This window comes from Podarcis gaigeae, assembly GCF_964106915.1.
Source record: "Podarcis gaigeae genome assembly, chromosome: 2".
NCBI lineage: Eukaryota > Metazoa > Chordata > Lepidosauria > Squamata > Lacertidae > Podarcis > Podarcis gaigeae.
Window position 1 is genome coordinate 29,678,200 of NC_139679.1, and position 19,368 is coordinate 29,697,567.

The window sequence follows — 19,368 nt, forward strand, 5'->3', positions numbered from 1 at the left end:
CAGTAATACATCCCTAAACAGGGCTGCCTTCAGATGTCTTCTCAAAGTCTGGTAGTTGTTCTCTTTGACATCTGGTGGGAGGGCGTTCCACAGGACGGGTGCAACTACCAAGAAGGCCCTCCGCCTGGTTCCCTGTAACTTGGCTTCTCACAGTGAGGGGATCGCCAGAAGGCCCTCGGCACAGGACCTCAGTGTCCAGGTAGAACGATGGGGGTGGAGATGCTCCTTCAGGTATACTGGACTGAGGCCATTTAGGGCTTTAAAGGTCAGGACCAACACTTTGAATTTTGCTTGGAAACATACTGGGAGCCAATGTAGGTCTTTCAAGACCGGTGTTATGTGGTCTTGGCGGCCGCTCCCAGTCACCAGTCTAGCTGCCGCATTCTGGATTAGTTGTAGTTTCTGGGTCACCTTCAAAGGTAGCCCCACATAGCCCCACATGTTTGCTTTCATTTTGAAGCTGTAAAAAACCAGTAGTCATTGAGTTCCACCTATAAGCCTCTTGGGAGGTGAAAGACACAAAATATGGTAGCACTTAAAAAGAGCAAAACTAGAGCTTAACTTTGGGTGGTGCACTAGGTGTAAGCAGATGACTCCACTTTGATGGAGTTCCTGCTTTGTGCCAACAGTTTCAATAGCAACACTTGTTTGCAAGATTGCAAACAAAACATTCCATCTCAAACCTTCCTCTTGAAACAAACCTTTTAAGCTGAGATCTTTCCCAGTCTGCATCTCCATTGTCTTTTTTTTTTTATTGTTTTATCTCATCGTTTGCTGCCCAGGGCATTTTGGGGGGAGAAAAAGGTGGGGTAACCATAATGGTTTTTAATAAATGATTTTTTAATAAATATTAATTTTTAAAAAATAAAATAAAATGTTTTAAAATAAATATAATGAGCGAGAGAAGGAGAGGAGTGATCAATGCAGTGCTTGTATTTTTGGACTCTCCCTTAGGGGCAAGGCACTGGGTTCTCTCTGGGAGCTGGGAGGGACAGGATGAGCTCCTGCACCCTTTAAAACGCATGAGTCCTCCACTGCTTACAGATGTGACTACCAGAATTACTCTGAAACAGTTTTGCAGACCAGTTCAGCAGAACTACTCTGAAGCAAAATAACTGCACGTTCTTGGTACTGTGCCAAGTCACCTTTTTGCTGCATCACATTTCCGGCTGAACAATTTACAGCGAGTGTTTATGATGATGAACGCGGGTAAATTGCTCTGTGTTGACAGAGAGGGACATGCAGAAATCCCCATGGTCCTTCTTTTAGCCTACTGTTTGCCTCACCAGGGAAAAGAAAACTGAAGCTACCACTTTGATTTCTTGCCAGATGATTCCTTGCACCTGCCTTGCCCAAAGGCGAGGAACTGTACAGTCTAGGTAGGAGCCTTTGCCTCATCGTGATGGATAAGTAAGAAAAGGTAAGCATGGCTGCCTAAGAGAAAGGGGTTTCCCATTGCCAAGGGGGAACAGAGAGGTATACTGATACCTACCATTCTTGCTCCACAGGAATTATTCATGCCTCAGGGTAGGGCTCTTAAGACATGCTTTGTGTGGTTTAGGTTTAATCATTGGCCTCTCTAGCTAAAACAGGGATGAGGAGCTTGTGGCCATCCAGAGGTTGCTGGACTACAACCCCCATCCTTCCTTACCAGTGCGCTGGTGAAAGTTGAAGTCTAAGAACATCTGGAAGGCCACAGGTTTTCCCCATGTTTGAGCTAAAAGGACCTGATAGAGGTTCAACCGGTCGATCGTGATGCGCTCCTGAGCGATCCTGGCTGAAAGCGTGTTCGATTGCTGAAAAACACAAAAAAGCTCAACTACTTTGGTTCTGACTCCCCCAAAAAAGCTCAAAAACTTTGGAAGTTGGACATCCCTGTGACAGACGTTAAGTGGAAATACAGTGGTACCTCGGGTTAAGTACTTAATTTGTTCTGGAGGTCTGTTCTTAAACTGAAACTGTTCTTAACCTGAGGTACCACTTTAGCTAATGGGGCCTCCTGCTGGAGCACAATTTCTGTTTTCATCCTGAAGCAAAGTTCTTAACCTGAGGTACTATTTCTGGGTTAGCGGAGTCTGTAACCTGAAGCGTATGTAACCTGAAGTGTATGTAACCCGAGGTACCATTGTACCTCTCTGCCTGAGAAGGTGGAGAGAGGCACGACCTATCAGAGTTGTTGTTGTTTAGTCGTTTAGTCGTGTCCGACTCTTCGTGACCCCATGGACCAGAGCACACCAGGCACTCCTGTCTTCCACTGCCTCCTGCAGTTTGGTCAAACTCATGCTGGTAGCTTCGAGAACACTGTCCAACCATCTCGTCCTCTGTCGTCCCCTTCTCCTTGTGCCCTCCATCTTTCCCAGCATCAGGGTCTTTTCCAGGGCCTATCAGAGTACACATGGATAAATAAAGCAGCCCCCCATATTCTTATGACAATTTGCTATCTTGCTGGTGAACCACACACAACCCCCCCACCCCAAATGTTTCCAGCCACTGCCATCATTCACTAACTCATATATTCCAGAGATTCCAGACAACTGGATTTCAGAGAACCCTCCCATTTTCAGATGAATCGAATGGAGAAACAGAATAAAAAAGGAAGATCTGTATTTGCAGCAAGAAGCCACGGGAAACAGATGGGGGTGTGGAACTGCAGAGGGCAAAAAAAAAAAGAAAAAAAAAACTTCAGACAGCAAGCTTCCTCCTTTTAGGAGGAGAAATGCAATCTGTCCAGGGAGATGATTGCTGAAGTAAAATGCAGGAAGAGTACTGCTTCTAGTCCTACCCGAGGGACTCTGTTTGCAATGGGGAATTGGTAGGTGTTCGATTTTCTTACAGCTGGAGATATTCATCCTCAATCATCCGTTCTCCCATCCCCCATGGTTCAAGCTGCTCCTTTCGGAGAGAAGTCATTTTCTGGTGTTTTTAAACCGTGCAAATGAAACGCAAGAATCGGAGGGGAGACGTGATTCTAGCGATGGAGAAGAATCAGGTGCTGCCCTTGCAGAGAATGTAAGGGTGTGACCTAAACATGCCTCTGAAGATGATCTCTGCCATCATGCCTGTACATCATTATGAAAGCAAATTTTCTAGGTTTATAATAGGGGAGTCCCTAAATGCACACACACACAATTTGACAACACTGTCTGTAATAGTTTTTTAATCAGGGTGCATTTACCTTGCCCGTTTTGCGGAGGAGCAACTATTTTGCAACCTTTGCTCACAAGCACAATGCTTAAAACTGCACGCTACTGCCTAAAATGGAAATACTCCTATCTGCAGAAGGTTAGTGCCCTGCCCCTTAACTCACTTGTTTTGGTTAACTGCAAATAGCATAGCCAGGCCACGTCAGGACTGTCTGTCCAGGCTACTGAGGCTAACCTGTTCTGCAAAGCATCCTGTTCACTTGGAATCTGTGCATGTTCAACTATAAATATACGTTGACTAATGTCTTCAGTGTCAACTAATAATTATAGCCCAATAGATCAGGATGTAAAAACAAAACAAAAGCACAGAAATGAAGCTGGGGCTCAAGATTGTCTAGTTCCGTGCAGACATTGACAAATCTCTTAAAATATTGTTTTCAAGCCTAGGTCCTGCCCAGGCTTGCAAAATAAGTTTCATACCCACCCACCCACCTGAGTCTGTAATATATATGACGACAACGTCCCACAAAACCATCTGCATTTAATTGGGGCAGGAAGACATATTAGGAAGCACAGACTCCCGATTGCTTCCTTGATTATTACTAGTTGAAGGTTTTATTGTTGTTGATTCTTGCTCTCGGTCCTTAGAAACTTTTGAATGTGTGGAAGCTTGCTGTATTCACTTTGGCTGTGTTCAAATATACACCCACCCACCCGTAGACCCAAACTGGCTTATTTCTTCAGTATGTCGACCGATTTCATCTCGACCACAGCTTCTCCCGTTCATCTCTTCCTGACTTCCTAGTTTGTGCTACGAAGCACAGAAGCAGTTATGTGTTTGTTAGTTAGCTGGAGCATGCGCCCAAAGGGAGTGGGTGTTGGGAGATAACCACAGAAAGAATTGTTGGGAAGAATGGCTGTGTCCTCAGGAGAACTGGCACAGCTGGCAGAGCAAGCGCTAAAGCACGCATATCTGCATTTTACATGCAAGGGCGAGAATAGTTATGCAACCGACTGACCTCTGCTTGGCTAATGGGATGGTTTCCTGCAGTCCGGCTAGGATGCAAGGTATCAGCGGCATCAAGATACAGGATAGAGAACCACAATTCAGGGGCTGGTTTTGAGAGTCCATGTTATTCCTAAATTTCAGCCTCTTTCTCTGCAATGAAAAGAAAAACAGTGGCTAAGTGTCTGCCCAGGAAAGCGGTCATGAAGAAATAAATAAATCTCTGCATCTTGGTGCTTGATTTATAATTCAGTTTCCTGCTCCTGTTTGTGGCGTTCTACAGCCTCGAAAAGGGGGATTTTACAGTTGGGAATCCCCTTTATACCAATGGCAAAGGCCCCAAAAGAACATGGGATGTGTTAGGAATTAGGGCTGCTTGCTGTAAATCAGTTTAATCACGCAACTGATCAGCCAAAGCTTTCTTTGATTAATTGGAAGGGGTCAGGTACTATTGGTGCAGGTAAATTTTAATCAGTGGCATTGAGAATTAAAGGCACATTAATTTTTGAGACCATCTTGGTTCAGGCATGCTACTGTAGTGGGCTATGGGGGTGGGAATTAAATTGCATTTTCTTATAACATTGAGTTGCACCTTTTGCCTATTAAATTGCATCAGCTTTTTTGTAGTCGTAGCCTAAGGCCATGACAAAGACATGCTGAAATACACCAATATAAAAAAACAAAATCTAAATGTTGAATAGTTTTGTTTGTTCCATTATTAGTTAGATTGCACTTCCTTCAAAAAAGCTCCTATGTGGACTTTTTGGGGAAACTGCCAATTTATTAATGAGTCTATTTAAAGACTTATTCATGAGCAATTAAAATTATTTATCTGTTCACTGCTCTAGTTATGATAATTACCTAACCGTAAACCATTAATTGTGACAATTCACTCATCTCCAATCCTAACCCACTGGAAGTAATCCTCATTAAAGTCTACAGGGCTTAACTTCTAAGTAGACCTGGTTAGGACTGCAGTCTTAGCTAACTGTTCTGTGAAGAGAAGCAGTGGGAATCTGGTTTATCTGGATCAATTTAAGGCCACAATTCTAAACACACACACACACACACACACACACACACACACACACACACACACTTAAACTTACCAGGTAACAAGTTACACTGAACTCAGTGAGACTTAATTCTGAGAAAATGATTCAAACTGAACTGCATGTAGCATGCAATAAATTCCAGCTACGGAAACACTTTAGGGGTCATGCAATAGCATGCCCTGCAGTGGAGCTGGCTTGGAAAGGAAAGAAATTGGCCTGAATCTGTCAGGAAGCTGATTGTGGAATCCTACATAAGCCTATGAGAAGTACGGTACACCCAAGGAAATCCTTCCATCTGCCTCCTCTTCCTGCCTCCTTTAGCATATAGAATGTTAAACAATACTGTGCTTAACCCTGGAAAGACAGGAGGAGCCAAGCACAAACAATCTTTACCCTGAGGCATAAAAACCAGTCCCAAATTGACCCTATATGGAGGTATGGAAGGGATGATCTGAAGTGCAGAATCAGCAAACTGGCAGGATAAGATGCTGATTGGGTGACCGAGGGTGTGAGACTGAGTTTGCTCAGGATTTAATCACACTGTGTTGTTCACTGGCTGCACCACAGGCAGGCACACAACAGTGTTTGTTTAATGTGTCCTTCCTTTCAGATGAACTTTTATTTGCTTATTGCAGGACCTAAGCCCACTGGAAGCAGCAAATCTCTGTTAAAGGTGCAGCACCAACCCAAACGTTGTATTTCACCAGCTCCTTCAGAGCATGTAATCCCACAGATCTTCATATTACCATAACCTCTATGGTTCGAAAACCTTACAAACTATTTTTAAAAAATGCACAGGAACTGTGTTTGCTAAATAATGCACTGGGTCTGTATATAGTGCATGTGCAGAAACTCTACATTACCATCCATCACGCCACAATATTGAGCTTCTGGTAATACCTGATTCATTCCCTGCCTCCGCATTGCAATCTATTATACTTGGGCCTGTTATTTAGATTGTGAGAACATCCCAGCTCATTCTCTCTGCATTACCATTTTAATTATTTTTATTAGGAGTTTTGTGCTCCTCCGCTGTAACCCTCGGTTGGCAGACTGATTATGCAGTCCTTTTAAAATTAAAAGCACATTGAGGAGTATCAGTAAGATCATGACTTACCCAAGCATTCAACAGGCTCTTCCCATTGTTTTCTTTCATTTTAACGTGGGCTGTAGACTCATTCTCTCCAGTTCAGTACTGAGGATCTCAGAACACTGATTAAAATTGGGAGACCACACATACTGTGTGCAGCAGGTTTATGTACTAACACACGGCAAGACACTTGTCTTTTGCCAAGGGGTCATGATCTGGCACTACAAATGTTATTTTTGCACAAAGGATGTGTGTGTGTGTGTGTGTGTGCGCGCGCGCATGTATGTGCATTGCTGCATGGAAGGGCCAGGATACGCAATTTATGGGGCCATCCAAGTCCTCACATCTTTTCCCCTAAGACTCAACACCATCTTTCTATCTGTTAATCATATATTTGATTTTGCAAAGTCCCAAAATATTACTCCATGTACAGGCAGCTCCCTGTTTTCATGGGGGAGTCATGTTCCGGGTTATTGTGTGCTTGTGTGAAATCGTGTATTATCAGAACACCCATTGAAAAAGCTTGCAAACACCCTTTTTCGCCCCGCCCAATTGCTTTGTGTGATGTTTTTCACTTCTGGGTAGGGTTGCCATACGTCTGAAAATTCGAGGTCTGTTTCCCAAAAATCAGGTGTGCTTAAAATCGTCGCTGCCTTATTTTCCTTCTGCTTGGTTTCAGCAGGCTGGGTTAAAGTAAACAGGTGTGTTTGGAGTATCATAGCCTATGGAGATGCAATCTAAGGGAAGGACAGCAGAAAGGGCCACATGACCTTGTAAACTGGGGCGGAGAACATGCCATTGCCATATACCTGGTTCCTATACCTGGCTAGTGCTCCTGCCCATCGAAAATTATTATTTCACAGTGCAATCCACTCTAAACTAGGCCCTGCTGAGTTTGGTGTGAGTTCAGGGTCCAAGTAAAGCGTGCATGATTCCGATTCAGAATCCTAAGGCTATGCAGTTTCTGGCCTAATCCAAAAGAGTGGGGCGAATCACTGATGGTTGATGGTTCCTTCTGACTTTACAAAGTACTTTCAAGTTAAGTGCATACTCCATGAATGAACACACAGATGTGGCCTACACGCAGATTGTCTGCTAATTCCTTCCCATAAATAAGAACATTTGAAAAGACCCTCTCATTATTATGAAAGCTGCCCAATACAAAGCAAGCTTATCCAGGAGCTGCTAGATGGCTTAGGTTCCAAGCAAGTGTGCCTAGGATTGGAACCTGATTCTGCAATAGTAAAGGTAAAGGGACCCCTGACCGTTAGGTCCAGTCGCAGATGACTCTGGGGTTGCGGCAATCATCTCGCTTTATTGGCTGAGGGAGCCGGCGTACAGCTTCCGGGTCATGTGGCCAGCATGACTAGGCCACTTCTGGTGAACCAGAGCAGCGCACAGAAACACCATTTACCTTCCTGCTGGAGTGGTACCTATTTATCTACTTGCACTTTGACATGCTTTTGAACTGCTAGGTTGGCAGGAGCAGGGACCGAGCAACCGGAGCTCACCCCGTCGTGGGGATTTGAACCGCCGACCTTCTGATCGGCAAGCCCAAGAGGCTCAGTGGTTTAGACCACAGTGCCACCCGCGTCCCTCTGCAATAGTACATACTGTGAATAATGCCTAGAGGGTGAAAATATGGAGCTGGCTATAGGAGCCAACTTCTAGGGGCCCGAGGTCCCAGCCCCCCCCCCTCCCCAAATGTTGATGGGCACTGCCATTCAAATAGTGTGTGCGCACTGTGTCTTATGATAAATTGTGCGGGGCTGGGCTTACCTACCCTCCCCCCCCCAAAAAAAATATTTTATTCAAGTTGGCATCACTGCATTCTCTCTCTCGCTCGCTGATCTGCGACTTAAAAGTCCACCGGCAAGAAGGATCTCGCCCCTCCCGCTTGCTAAAAAAGGTCCTAGGTGCGCGAGCCTTATCGAGCATGCCGGGTGAGGGCGGATCTTTGAGCCACTGGCCAGAAATCTCCAAATATAGGCATGCGGAGAAAGGCCTTTTGTTTCCCCTCCCCGTCGGCCGTGTCACCTGGGCTACCGAGCAGCACCACCTTGCTCCGGCAGACACCCACGAGGTTTCGGTTCGCCGCTCCCTCCCCGTCACGCTGCGTCTGTAACGAATGACACGCGGGAGGAGGGGCAAGGCGCTGTTGCCGAGAAGGAAATTCACCAGCAGGGAGAGAGGGAGATGACTTGCTTCTGTGTGCCCCCTTGTGCAACGGGGGTGGGGCTGGGGCGGATGTGCGTCGAGGGGGGAGGAGAGGGTCGGGCTGGGATTTCATTCATTGAAGGGAGATCTGGGCCCGGCGTGGCTTGATTTTTCAGCCGGCACTTGCTTCCGGAGCTCGGTGCTAGGCGACTCATATGCAATAAAGAAAGAAGAGTGCTCTTGGGCATGTGCAGAGGGCTTTCCGCTCTTAACACAGATCGGTGTGTGTGTGTGTGTGTTTTCAGGGATGGCTTAAGAATTCGGCTCTTTACGCCCCACGTTTCCTGGAGATGCTAAGAGCAAAATGTCCAAACCGAAAAGGAGGGGGCGGGGCGGGGGGAACACCGTTGGAGAACATACGTCAGGGGTTTCGAAATAAAGGGGAACCCGGCAAGTTTCGATGGCGCGTTCTGTAGCGGAAGGACGGCCTGTTACAGGCAACTTCCTTGAGAGAAAGGCGCCTCTCCCGTGCACGCCTGCCTGTAGACTCGCTCTCTCCAGGCAAACTGCGCCAAACCCGGACAAGCCGCTCTGTTAGCGCCAGGGTGCCTGATGATCGCCCTTTGGGAGGCAGTGTTGCCTTGCTCCGTTTTGCCTTCAAATGCACTGAGCACCAGCCCCCTCCCTGCTGCTGCAGCCATTTAATGACGTGACCCAGGTGCACATGCCAATTTTTAAGCGTGCTGACAATGGGCAGACGGAGCTTCCAGCTTTCGCTGCTCTCCGCGCTCAGACTTGGCCTCGCGCCGCCCCCATGCAAGGCCTGGCGGCTTCCGCGCGCCGGTAAATGTCAGCCCGGCTGCAGCATCAGCAAGCGGGCAATTCAGCAGGTAACTGCTGCTGCCGCCGGAGGTTATGTCGCATACATTTCCGGGTTGCGGCCCTCCACGCTTCCGAGCTTGCAAAGCCATTGTCTGCAGACCCTGGTAGTGCTGCACGCTTGCCCCCGCCGCCTTCTCCAAAGGGGGCTGGGAAGGAGCGAACCTGGAGGTCGATGCGTGTGGTGGATTGGGCTGCGCAGGCGATCTGCGATGCCTTGGGTGGGGCATCTCTGCACCAGGCCCGCGTTGAACGAGAGCAGGCGCTCGGGACTGTCGCTGCTGTTTGCACGCATGCAGCTGCTCTCGTTTGCTCCTTTCGGGAGGCTCTGCAGCGGCAGAAGGCTGCCTCATGTGCGCAACCTTGGCTCCGCCAAAGGGAACACGCCCTCCCCTTCAGCACAAAAGAATCTGAAAGGCATGCAAATGCCTGGAAGGAGACAGAGCCCCGCGCTGTCCTCAGTCAGGCCTGCAGCAGGAAACGAGCGAGCCTTCCCAGCTCCTGCCTCCTGGTTCCTCTCTCGTCCCCTTACTGGTGCCTTGCTGACTAACTGGAAGAGCTTAGAGGACAGAGGTCCTGACTTTGGGGGACTCTTTCCCCTCCTCCCCCGCCCAGGACAAATGTCAGAAACAATTAAAAAGTGTCATACGAAACAGTCTTCCTGTGTACAGTACTCGTATTGCAGGCCTCTTGGCCTTGATATACTTGTCCCTCAAGTCACCACTAGCTGTGGCATCAGCTGTTGCAAATGAACCAGAATGAAAACAAGCAAGGGACTTTGAAAGTGGATTTTGGGGGATGGTGAGAGCTTTGGTAAAGCAGCCATATCTCGAACCCAGCTGGGAACTGGAACCCATTTTACTTCAGAATGTCTTTATTGCCAGCAATCTCTGGAAGATTGCAGGCTTCCACATTCCTGCAATAGTTGCTTCACTTTATGAGCCAGTAACAGGGGTATATGTTAGAAATCAATAAATGCACCCACATGGTAACTGAGCTTGCCACTCCGTTTTCTATGGTTGTCCAACATGTTGCATCCTCCGAGTTCCTCCTTTTTATATCTGGAGTACTGCTAAATTCCTTACCACTGAACGCGTTTTCCTATTGGCAAGTAACTTGGAGGGAAATTTACAGCAAAAAAATGTTGGGAACTCCAATTAAAAGGTATGGTGGGAATTGGATCAGCCATGTTTAAAAAACGTGTGGCACCATTTCTCATTTCCTTTAAAGGCTCTAAATGTTTCCCTTCTCCAAATGTTTCAGAGGGGAATCCCCCAGGCTTAAATATACTCAAGAATTAGTAAGTCAGCAAAAAGCAGTGGATAGGGATGCTTAAATAAATCAGCGTGTGAAGGCCTCTGCTTCTACTATTCTGCCTTCTCTGGGACTGTTGAAGGAGTTACTCATATGGTTATTGGAACTTCCTGTATTGGTGGAAGACTTAATATAAGATGATCAGACTGGAAAACATCAGTGTCTTTGGAACCAAGCATCCTTTGGAACCAATGCACACACTCTTTCAGGGAGTCCTAATGTATGGAACTGAGATTCTAATTTAATAAGCATCCATTACTGCAAATGCAAAACAGGAAGTGATAATTTTCCAACAATAAATAATATAGAATAAAAATTGTGCAACCTGATGGAGCGATGGAGTTCAAACAATTTCTTATCCCTTTCTTACGATTTGATGAGGTGTCTGATTTCCATTGATTCAGTGCCTGTTACTCATATCATAAGCCTTCTGCTATTGGTAGCCTAGCTGTCAGTTGAGTTGGCAGACAAAGCCTTCCAGTTTAGGAAGACAAAGTAGGTTATGCTTCTGTGGGAAAGGAAGAGCTTAGTCACCTGCTTATAGGCGAGGTCTGGTTATTTTTCTAGGTGTGTGCAGGGAACAGGGTTGGGCAGAGACCAGCTGTTTCACCTGTGTTTAGTGGCAGAGTGTTAAGTTACTTTTCCAGGCAACATTTACAGTTCTGTGCGGGCTTGGATTTGTAAGAACAGTTTCACTTTTCTCGACAAGCCTCTTTCAGCTGATTTGAATCAGTGACCAAACCCTCTGCTTAGAAAAATGAATAATGGTGATGTTTTCTCTTTAACTACAGGATGAGCCCATCCCCAACAGCACAGGCCAGAAGTAATGGTGGCAGAGTATGCTTCAGTGCTTATACACTGGGATAACTCAGTCAGTAGAGCATGAGACTATTGATTCCAGGGTTGTGGGTTCAAGTCCCACATTGGGCAAAAAGATTCCTGCATTGCAGGGGGTTGGACTAGATGACCGTTGTGGTCTATGATTCTATTGTTAGATGGAACTCAGCAAGGAAGCCATTCATATACAGTGAGGTTTGCTGATAGTCTGTAGAACTTAAAAGGGACTTTACAGGGAGGGGCACGGCTAGACTTTTCATAAATTTGGAAGATTATCAGCTAAGGCTTCCACACTGGGGCCTTATGGACCACAACAGCCTCTCTTTTGTTTCAGAAGGAGCTTTTAATGTCCAATGTATTGTGTGTTCTGTTATATTCTGGTGGAAGCAGCCCAGAGTGGCTGGAACAACCCAGTCAGATGTGCGGGGTACAAATAATGTTGTTGTTGTTGTGCCTTCTGGGCTCACCCTGGATCTGTTCTGCCACCATTCATTAGACTCAACTTCTCTTCAGAGGCAAAAAAGGTGAAGTATGGGGTGTTTTAGAGTCCATATTGCAATAGTTAAATTACACATCTGCTGAAGTAAGCTCCATTAAATTCAGTGGCATTTCCTCCTCAGGTGAGCGAGAGTGTAGGACGTTCAACCAAGTCAGATCATTGGTCTATTTAGCTCAGTATGGTCAACACTGACTGGCAGCTCTTTCCCAGCCCTACATGGAGATGCCAGGAGATTGAACCTGAGACCTCCTGCATGTGAAGCAGATGTTCTGCACCTGAGCAATGGCCCTTCCCTGAGCTGCTGTCTGAGCTATGGTTAGTATTGCAGACTTAGTGGTCACCTCTACAGCCTGGACTATTTCAGTTTCCTGGACTCAAGAGATGCAGATTCAGTCCTAGAGCAAGCATTGCCAAACTTGGCCCTCCAGATGTTTTGGGACTATAATTCCCATCATCCCTGACCACTGGTCTTGTTAGCTAGGGATGATGGGAGTTGTAGTCCCAAAGCATCTGGCGGGCCAAGTTTGGCCATGCCTGGTCCTAGAGGATGTAAATCCTTCAGGTTTGAGTGATGAACATGTGCTGTGTCTCAACATTTCCTGTGAGCCAACATTTACTGTGACACTGGCCCCCTTGTTTTGCATATACTCTAAAAAGCATTGGCCTCTTAATCTCTTTGGGCAAAAAGCATTCCCTCTAACCTACACAAAAAGTCCACTTTCCTTAATTCCACCTGCTCCACAAAACATGGTTTGAGAATTGTACTTCCCATAAAAATCCCTACTTCACTTTTCCAACATTTCTTGCTTTTGACAAGCAGTTCTTTGGAATTTGCTTTCTCCTGGAAAACAATGTCACAATATTTTGTGCGGCTTTCAGCTAGTTTCCTGTACCCGTGTGTGCCAGGTTCGTGTCATTCAGTATTGAAAGCACTAGTGACTATAGCAACATAATAATCCCAATGCCTTCACATAAACAGGTCAGCTGCTTAAGGTGTGGCACTCACAACTGTGGATGTAGTGGCACAGATATGGTGGCATAGTTAAAGTGTGTTGATGTTGCCCCCAAAGGGAGCCTTGAACAATAGCTGTTTTAATGTGAAAACTAGGACAGGATGCTCCCAGGACGAGGTGACATCATGTCTGGAATGGGGCAATGGTCCCGGGCCTGTTGTCAGTGGAATGGAAGTGGGCACCTTTTGCACCTGGTAATCCCTGGGGATACCCTTGCAATGCGTCATTCCGTTGATGCTTCCATTGATGCCTAGTCAGTGGCCGCTTCCGGGCAGAGGCAGCAGCATGGCAGGCTTACAGCATCAGCTGAACAAAAGCCATAGAGAAACACGGCAGTTGCACAGATACCGGTGCATCTTTGTGGCCAAACACCTTGCCAATGCACCGAGTAAATGGCCCCATGGAAGCAGAACAGTTATCACGCTTTGTTCCAAGGCACTGCAATCGCAGCTCAAGTAACCTTGCAGCTATCTTGCACTAGGAATTGCAACCCTGGTGTGGGTGCCGATCCCCGGGACTGCTTGCCACTGCAACGCTACCATGGCTTATGTGGCCAAGTCAGAAGCCCGAGAGTCTAGGCCTCGAGATGGATTGAGGGCCTCGACTGCAGTCCAGTGCCCATGGGGCAGGTAGGGCAACAGACCTCGACGCCCGCATGTCCCACCCATTGCACGACTTGTGACAATGGTGGCAACCCTCGATTCCCCTTGCTGTCCATCAGCTGCAATCTAGCTAGGATGTGTGCTTTGGTTGGCGTGAGCATCCCACGCCGGTGCCTTCTCCTTAGTCCTGCGGGGGCGAACATAACATGGGACCGGGACGAGAGAGGCCCCGGTGCAAAAGCTGCGGACCCTTTCCCCCCCCCCCCCAGCCCCCGGCCTCGTTGCTCATGCTGATTCCGGGGTTGAGCGAGGAGGAGGAGGCGGCGCCAGGCTGCTCTCGTCCGCCCCACGTGGCCCGGCCCGCGCCAGCCAATGGCAGCGCGTGTTTCTGAAAGATCTCCATATATGGCGATGTTCTCGGCCGGCGAGGCGGGGGCCGGCACCCCCTGGGTATAAAAGGGGCGGGGCTGGCGTTGGGACGGTCTCACTCAGCCGGCGGCAGCGGATCTGGCAGTAGCAGCTCTTTTCTTCTCGTTCTCTTGAAAGCTCCCGCCTCCTTTCAGGTAGGTTTCAGCAGCCGTTTATTCTGAGGGAGGGGTGCTTCTCTTCCAACCCCCACCCACCCTAAACTTTCCTTTGTATTCTCTCTTCGCGCTTAGGTGAGAGAAAGGTGTAGAGGTTCCTATATTTAATTTCCCTTAGGAGTAAAAAGCGCCTTAGAATTCCTTCAGTTGGCGGCGGTTAAGGGGTTCCTCTCGGTTCCTTCCCCACCCCCAATCCCTCTTTGGTCCGGTCGTGCGTTAAGGCTCGACCAACTCCCCTCCCCCCCGCTTATCTTGCGTCGGTTCCTTTGCAACGGTCTTGGTTGGCGCGCGCGACCTTCTCGTGCCCGTAACGGCTTTTTGAAAGGGGGAGGAGGGGCTGTTGGCTCGGGAAGGGCACCGAGGGCGTGATTGGCAGGCCTGAAACTTTGACGTAATGGAGCGGGAAACGAGAACCTTGGTTTCTTGCTGCGCGCGGTGCCCCCCTCCCCCCCACTTTTTCCGCATAGAAAATTTACTCTGGGCGTGGGGAGGTGGGGGAAGGTGGTTGAAGGTGGAAGGGGAAAGACGGGAGCGTCTGAAAAGGGGCTTTTTTTTTTTAACTTCGCCGGGGTTGATGGCGGGGGGGTGGGGCGTTGGTTGGGGTGGGGGCTGGTTCCTGCCAAAGGCACCCTCACTCCGGCTGTGAAAGGAGGGTGGGTTCTCGAAGAGGGCGGGGTTAGGGCTGCGCAGGACGTCGTGAAGGGTGGAGCCCGGTGCGTCGTGTCTTTGGGGTGGCTCGGTTTGCCTCGGAATAGAGTGGGCTGCAGGGATATGGCTTCCTGCCCGTGACTGCAACACTGGAATTTGCTTCTGAGTAGATGCGCAGAGGTGCATGAGCAATTTTGTGGCCTGGTTTGGCTCGGCTCCCGTTAAATGTTCAACGGAGTCTTCATGGGAGTAGTGTAGTTGACTAAGATGAGTTATTCTTTTTAGAAGATGGGCTGATGCCAGTGGTGCATCCCTGAAGGTGATGGGGTTAATGTGCATACACCCTGCTCAAACGCCTTTCCTTCTGTTTCTGACTTGGTATATTTCGTATTGAAATGAGCTAAGGTGTTAAAAGCCAAACTTTACAGTGGTTTCAGGGAAGACTATCCATAGTAATACTGCATCAGAAAGTGAGCATAGGTCTAGGGGGCATGAGAGGAAGAATTCTGGGGCATCGTACATGTATGTAGTTAACTAGAAAATATGCCCTGTTCAACTCCGTAAGCTTTACTTTTGAGTAGAAATGTGTAAGATGGTGGTGTTAATGTTAGATTGTTACGACTATGGGGTGGGTGGGTGTGGGTGTCACACACAAACACGCATTTAGCTGGTCTACAGAGTAAGGAAAATTAAGTAAAAAGCTCTGGACCATGGTTAAAATATAGACAAGAGGGTGGGGTTTCTCGTCTGGATGGTAGGTTGGCAGAGCAGCCTCTAGTGGCCAAAGTATGTAGTGTTTGAAGGGCGTCCATTGATGATGCCAAAATGCAGCACTGTATTTTACAATGTTCCTTAATAAATGCTTTTTTTTTGGTGAAAAGCAGATCTACAAAATGGAAGAAGAAATTGCAGCGCTTGTCATTGACAATGGTTCCGGTATGTGCAAAGCAGGCTTTGCTGGAGATGATGCTCCTCGTGCTGTGTTCCCCTCAATTGTTGGGCGCCCACGCCACCAGGTAAACATCAAAGCAGGAGATCTATTTGTTTTGTGTTTAACATGAGATGGCTTATTTTTGTATTTGCTGATGACTGTTTATTTCTCTTAATAGGGTGTCATGGTTGGTATGGGCCAAAAAGATAGCTATGTAGGCGATGAAGCTCAAAGCAAGAGAGGTATCTTGACTCTGAAGTACCCTATTGAACATGGCATTGTTACCAACTGGGATGATATGGAGAAAATATGGCATCACACTTTCTACAATGAGCTTCGTGTTGCCCCAGAGGAACACCCTGTTTTGCTTACAGAAGCTCCTTTGAACCCCAAGGCCAACAGAGAGAAGATGACACAGGTACAGCATTGGTGCAGCTTTTACATCTTGTCACTTTTTCCCATTTCACCACCCCTTTTCTTTAAGTTACAATTTCTCTTCTCTCATTATTTTCAGGGTTCTGTACTCTCCTGGCATTTCCTTCCTTGAAGTCTCTCAGGTTTCTGTTGTATTTCTACCTGACTTTCTTTTGGTTTTTCTCCCCTACATCCAATACCTTGCATGTCAGCATGTGTGTGTGTGTGTTAACTATGAAAGTGGTCCCTTATTAATACAACATTCTTTTCTCTATTTAGATCATGTTTGAGACCTTCAACACTCCTGCCATGTATGTGGCTATCCAGGCTGTGCTGTCCCTGTATGCCTCTGGTCGTACCACTGGTATTGTAATGGACTCTGGAGATGGTGTCACACACACTGTGCCCATCTATGAGGGCTATGCCCTTCCTCATGCCATCCTGCGACTTGATTTGGCTGGCCGTGACCTCACAGACTACCTCATGAAGATTCTGACAGAGAGAGGCTACAGCTTCACCACCACAGCTGAAAGGGAAATTGTGCGTGACATAAAGGAGAAGTTATGCTATGTTGCCTTGGACTTCGAGCAGGAGATGGCCACAGCTGCTTCCTCTTCCTCTCTGGAGAAGAGCTATGAATTGCCTGATGGTCAAGTGATCACCATTGGAAATGAGAGGTTCAGGTGTCCAGAGGCCCTCTTCCAGCCATCTTTCCTTGGTAAGCATTTAGTGGCAATGGTAACAAGTCAAATTACATGTAGCATGCTCTAAATCCTAGGAAGTAAATCTGTATTATTTGGATGTTAGTATACTTAAGGATTTTTTTTTTTCTTTTAAGGTATGGAGTCATGCGGCATTCATGAGACCACTTTCAACTCTATCATGAAGTGTGATGTTGATATCCGAAAGGACCTGTATGCCAACACAGTATTGTCTGGTGGTACCACAATGTATCCTGGAATTGCAGACAGAATGCAGAAGGAGATCACAGCATTGGCGCCCAGCACAATGAAGATCAAGGTAAGGATGGCTTACATCACAACTTGGTAGTGTAATAAAGCAGTTGACTCTTAGGAAGATAGCTGATCCATAAATCTTTTCTTTTTAAAACAGGGCTGATATCAAGAAAGTAAAAAGTTGAATGCATGTATAGTCCGATATTTTCTAACTTTAACATGTTTTCTTCCAGATCATTGCTCCCCCTGAGCGCAAATACTCTGTCTGGATTGGTGGATCCATCCTTGCATCCCTGTCTACTTTCCAGCAGATGTGGATCAGCAAGCAGGAGTATGATGAGTCTGGCCCATCCATTGTCCATCGTAAATGCTTCTAAATGGACTATTGACAGATGCGCAGCATTTGCTGCATGAGTTTTTCACCAGTATAAATTTGCCTGAGCAAATATATACACCTCATGCTAGCCTCATGAAACTGGAATAAGCCTTCTCTTCACAACATTGTCATTGGGAAGCCTGTCTCCAATAATCCTGTGAGGATGTCTACCTGTTGCTGATATGACCCTGTGCTCAAGTTAACTGTTCCCTTTGTACATAGCAGTATAACTACCCTATACACATCTGGCCCAGGACCTAGTACAGGAGGCATTCATACAATACAAAGGTTTAACTTGTGTCTGTAACTACCTGGGACAGTGGTCTCAGTGTAACCAGCAATGTTACAATGGAGTTTTGAGGCTAGATCTGTACAGGGTAGCAAAAGATCAGACTTCCACTACACAAAGCGCTAAGAATTCCAGGTCACTATTGTTGAGGCTGGCAAGAGTTTGTGAAAAGGATGGCCATTTTTGTCTTGCCACTGTTACTAGCGGGGTTGGAAACATATCACATCCAAGCCTTATGAACCTGTTTTTTCCTTGCCCACCTGTATCCCAACAAGACAACCCAGGGCAAAGTTGCTCAACTTCAGTTGCTCCAATGTTTGCATTGACACCTGTAAATTTAATCATCAGGTTTAATTTATGTAAGATTTTTGTACGTTGCCTTAATGTTGTCATATGACAGTAGAAAACCAAAATTTGTAAGTCATCCTGAAGTTGAGAATTGTAATGCCCAACACATCATTGTGAAAGGAAAATAAAGCGCTGCAGTAAATGAAATGGGCTTAATGTTGTCTAATGGAAAGTTATTTAACACACTTTTGCTTTTGGAAGCCTTTCTAGACAGAACAGTGAAAATTGTGACCTAGCTCTGGCTTAATGTAGTTTCTGTTCAGTGATCAGGTTGACTACAAGCTCTATGATAAGTGCTAAACTTAATATGCTGCCAAATGGCTTCCAAACATTGCTTTAGCGAACATGACCAGACCTTAGCTATGTGGGATATTAATACAAAGGTATGCACTGTGGCAAATGCTAAACAAATGGCATTATTTTAACTCAGATTTTTCTTAATTCAGTGTTACTGAAATGGTTTAATTGGGCAGACCAGGTTATTGTGCAAGTAGATCACAACTTGCTGTTGTGATAGCTTGCCTAAGTGTGCAAAAGATAGTCATTTTAGGACAGGATTACGAGGTAGAATCACTTTGAAGCAATGAAAAAATTACATCCAAGCTGCATTTTTGGGGTTATTCAAGAATGTACTTTACCTTGTTTTGTAGCTATGGGTTAGCTTGGTTTACATTTTTCTAAATTTAAACTGACAGTTAAAAGATGTTTATACAGCACTTCAGAAGTGTTTGAGTAGAACTGGGATGTCTAGGATAACCTGTTGGAGTAGGATACTGTTTGTAGCATTAAAGGTTTTCAAAACATAATTTCAGCTTTGCCAAAGGCTATGTGAAATACCACAATGATGACTTTATAAATCTTCCCTCGCTACAATCAAATCACATTTTCCACCAAGGGGAGGCAAATGAAGTGTCCCATTTTCTTTTGTGTTATCTTTGTGTCTTAGAAGATTTCACTAGGAATCTGTCCTTTTTAAAAAATAGTCATAAGAACAAGCATACCTTATACATGCATATTGGGGTGGTACATAAGGCAATCATTAGATACACTGAGAGCATTAGTAATTGAGGGGGCAGCTATGAAATTCCCAGGGAGGTACATTTTGAATTGCAGATGAATCTGCACAATACCATAAAACGTGATCCAATATTTTGTTGGTTACACTAGATTTGTGTTTCAGGTTAAAATATTGTAGGAAGGGAAAAACTTACTACAATGTGTTGCAGT

At 46.3% G+C, this 19,368-nt stretch overlaps 1 protein-coding gene and 1 long non-coding RNA gene across 2 annotated transcripts; one reads left to right on the plus strand and one right to left on the minus strand.

Moving 5' to 3' along the window:
• Nucleotides 1-819: 819 nt before the first annotated feature.
• Nucleotides 820-9,259, minus strand: LOC310839306. Its single transcript, XR_014561413.1, has 3 exons — nt 5,231-9,259; nt 4,163-5,198; nt 820-2,381 (listed from the first exon to the last, which is right to left on the minus strand). It is a non-coding gene; the product is annotated as an uncharacterized lncRNA (long non-coding RNA).
• A 4,721-nt stretch (nt 9,260-13,980) lies between these two features.
• On the plus strand, nt 13,981-18,292 carry ACTG1 (actin gamma 1). Its single transcript, XM_083727704.1, has 6 exons — nt 13,981-14,158; nt 15,712-15,843; nt 15,937-16,176; nt 16,452-16,890; nt 17,011-17,192; nt 17,362-18,292. Exons 2-6 carry the CDS (start codon nt 15,721-15,723, stop codon nt 17,503-17,505), a joined length of 1,128 nt encoding a protein of 375 aa, XP_083583830.1. The 5' UTR covers nt 13,981-14,158; nt 15,712-15,720; the 3' UTR covers nt 17,506-18,292.
• The last annotated feature ends 1,076 nt before the right edge of the window (nt 18,293-19,368 follow it).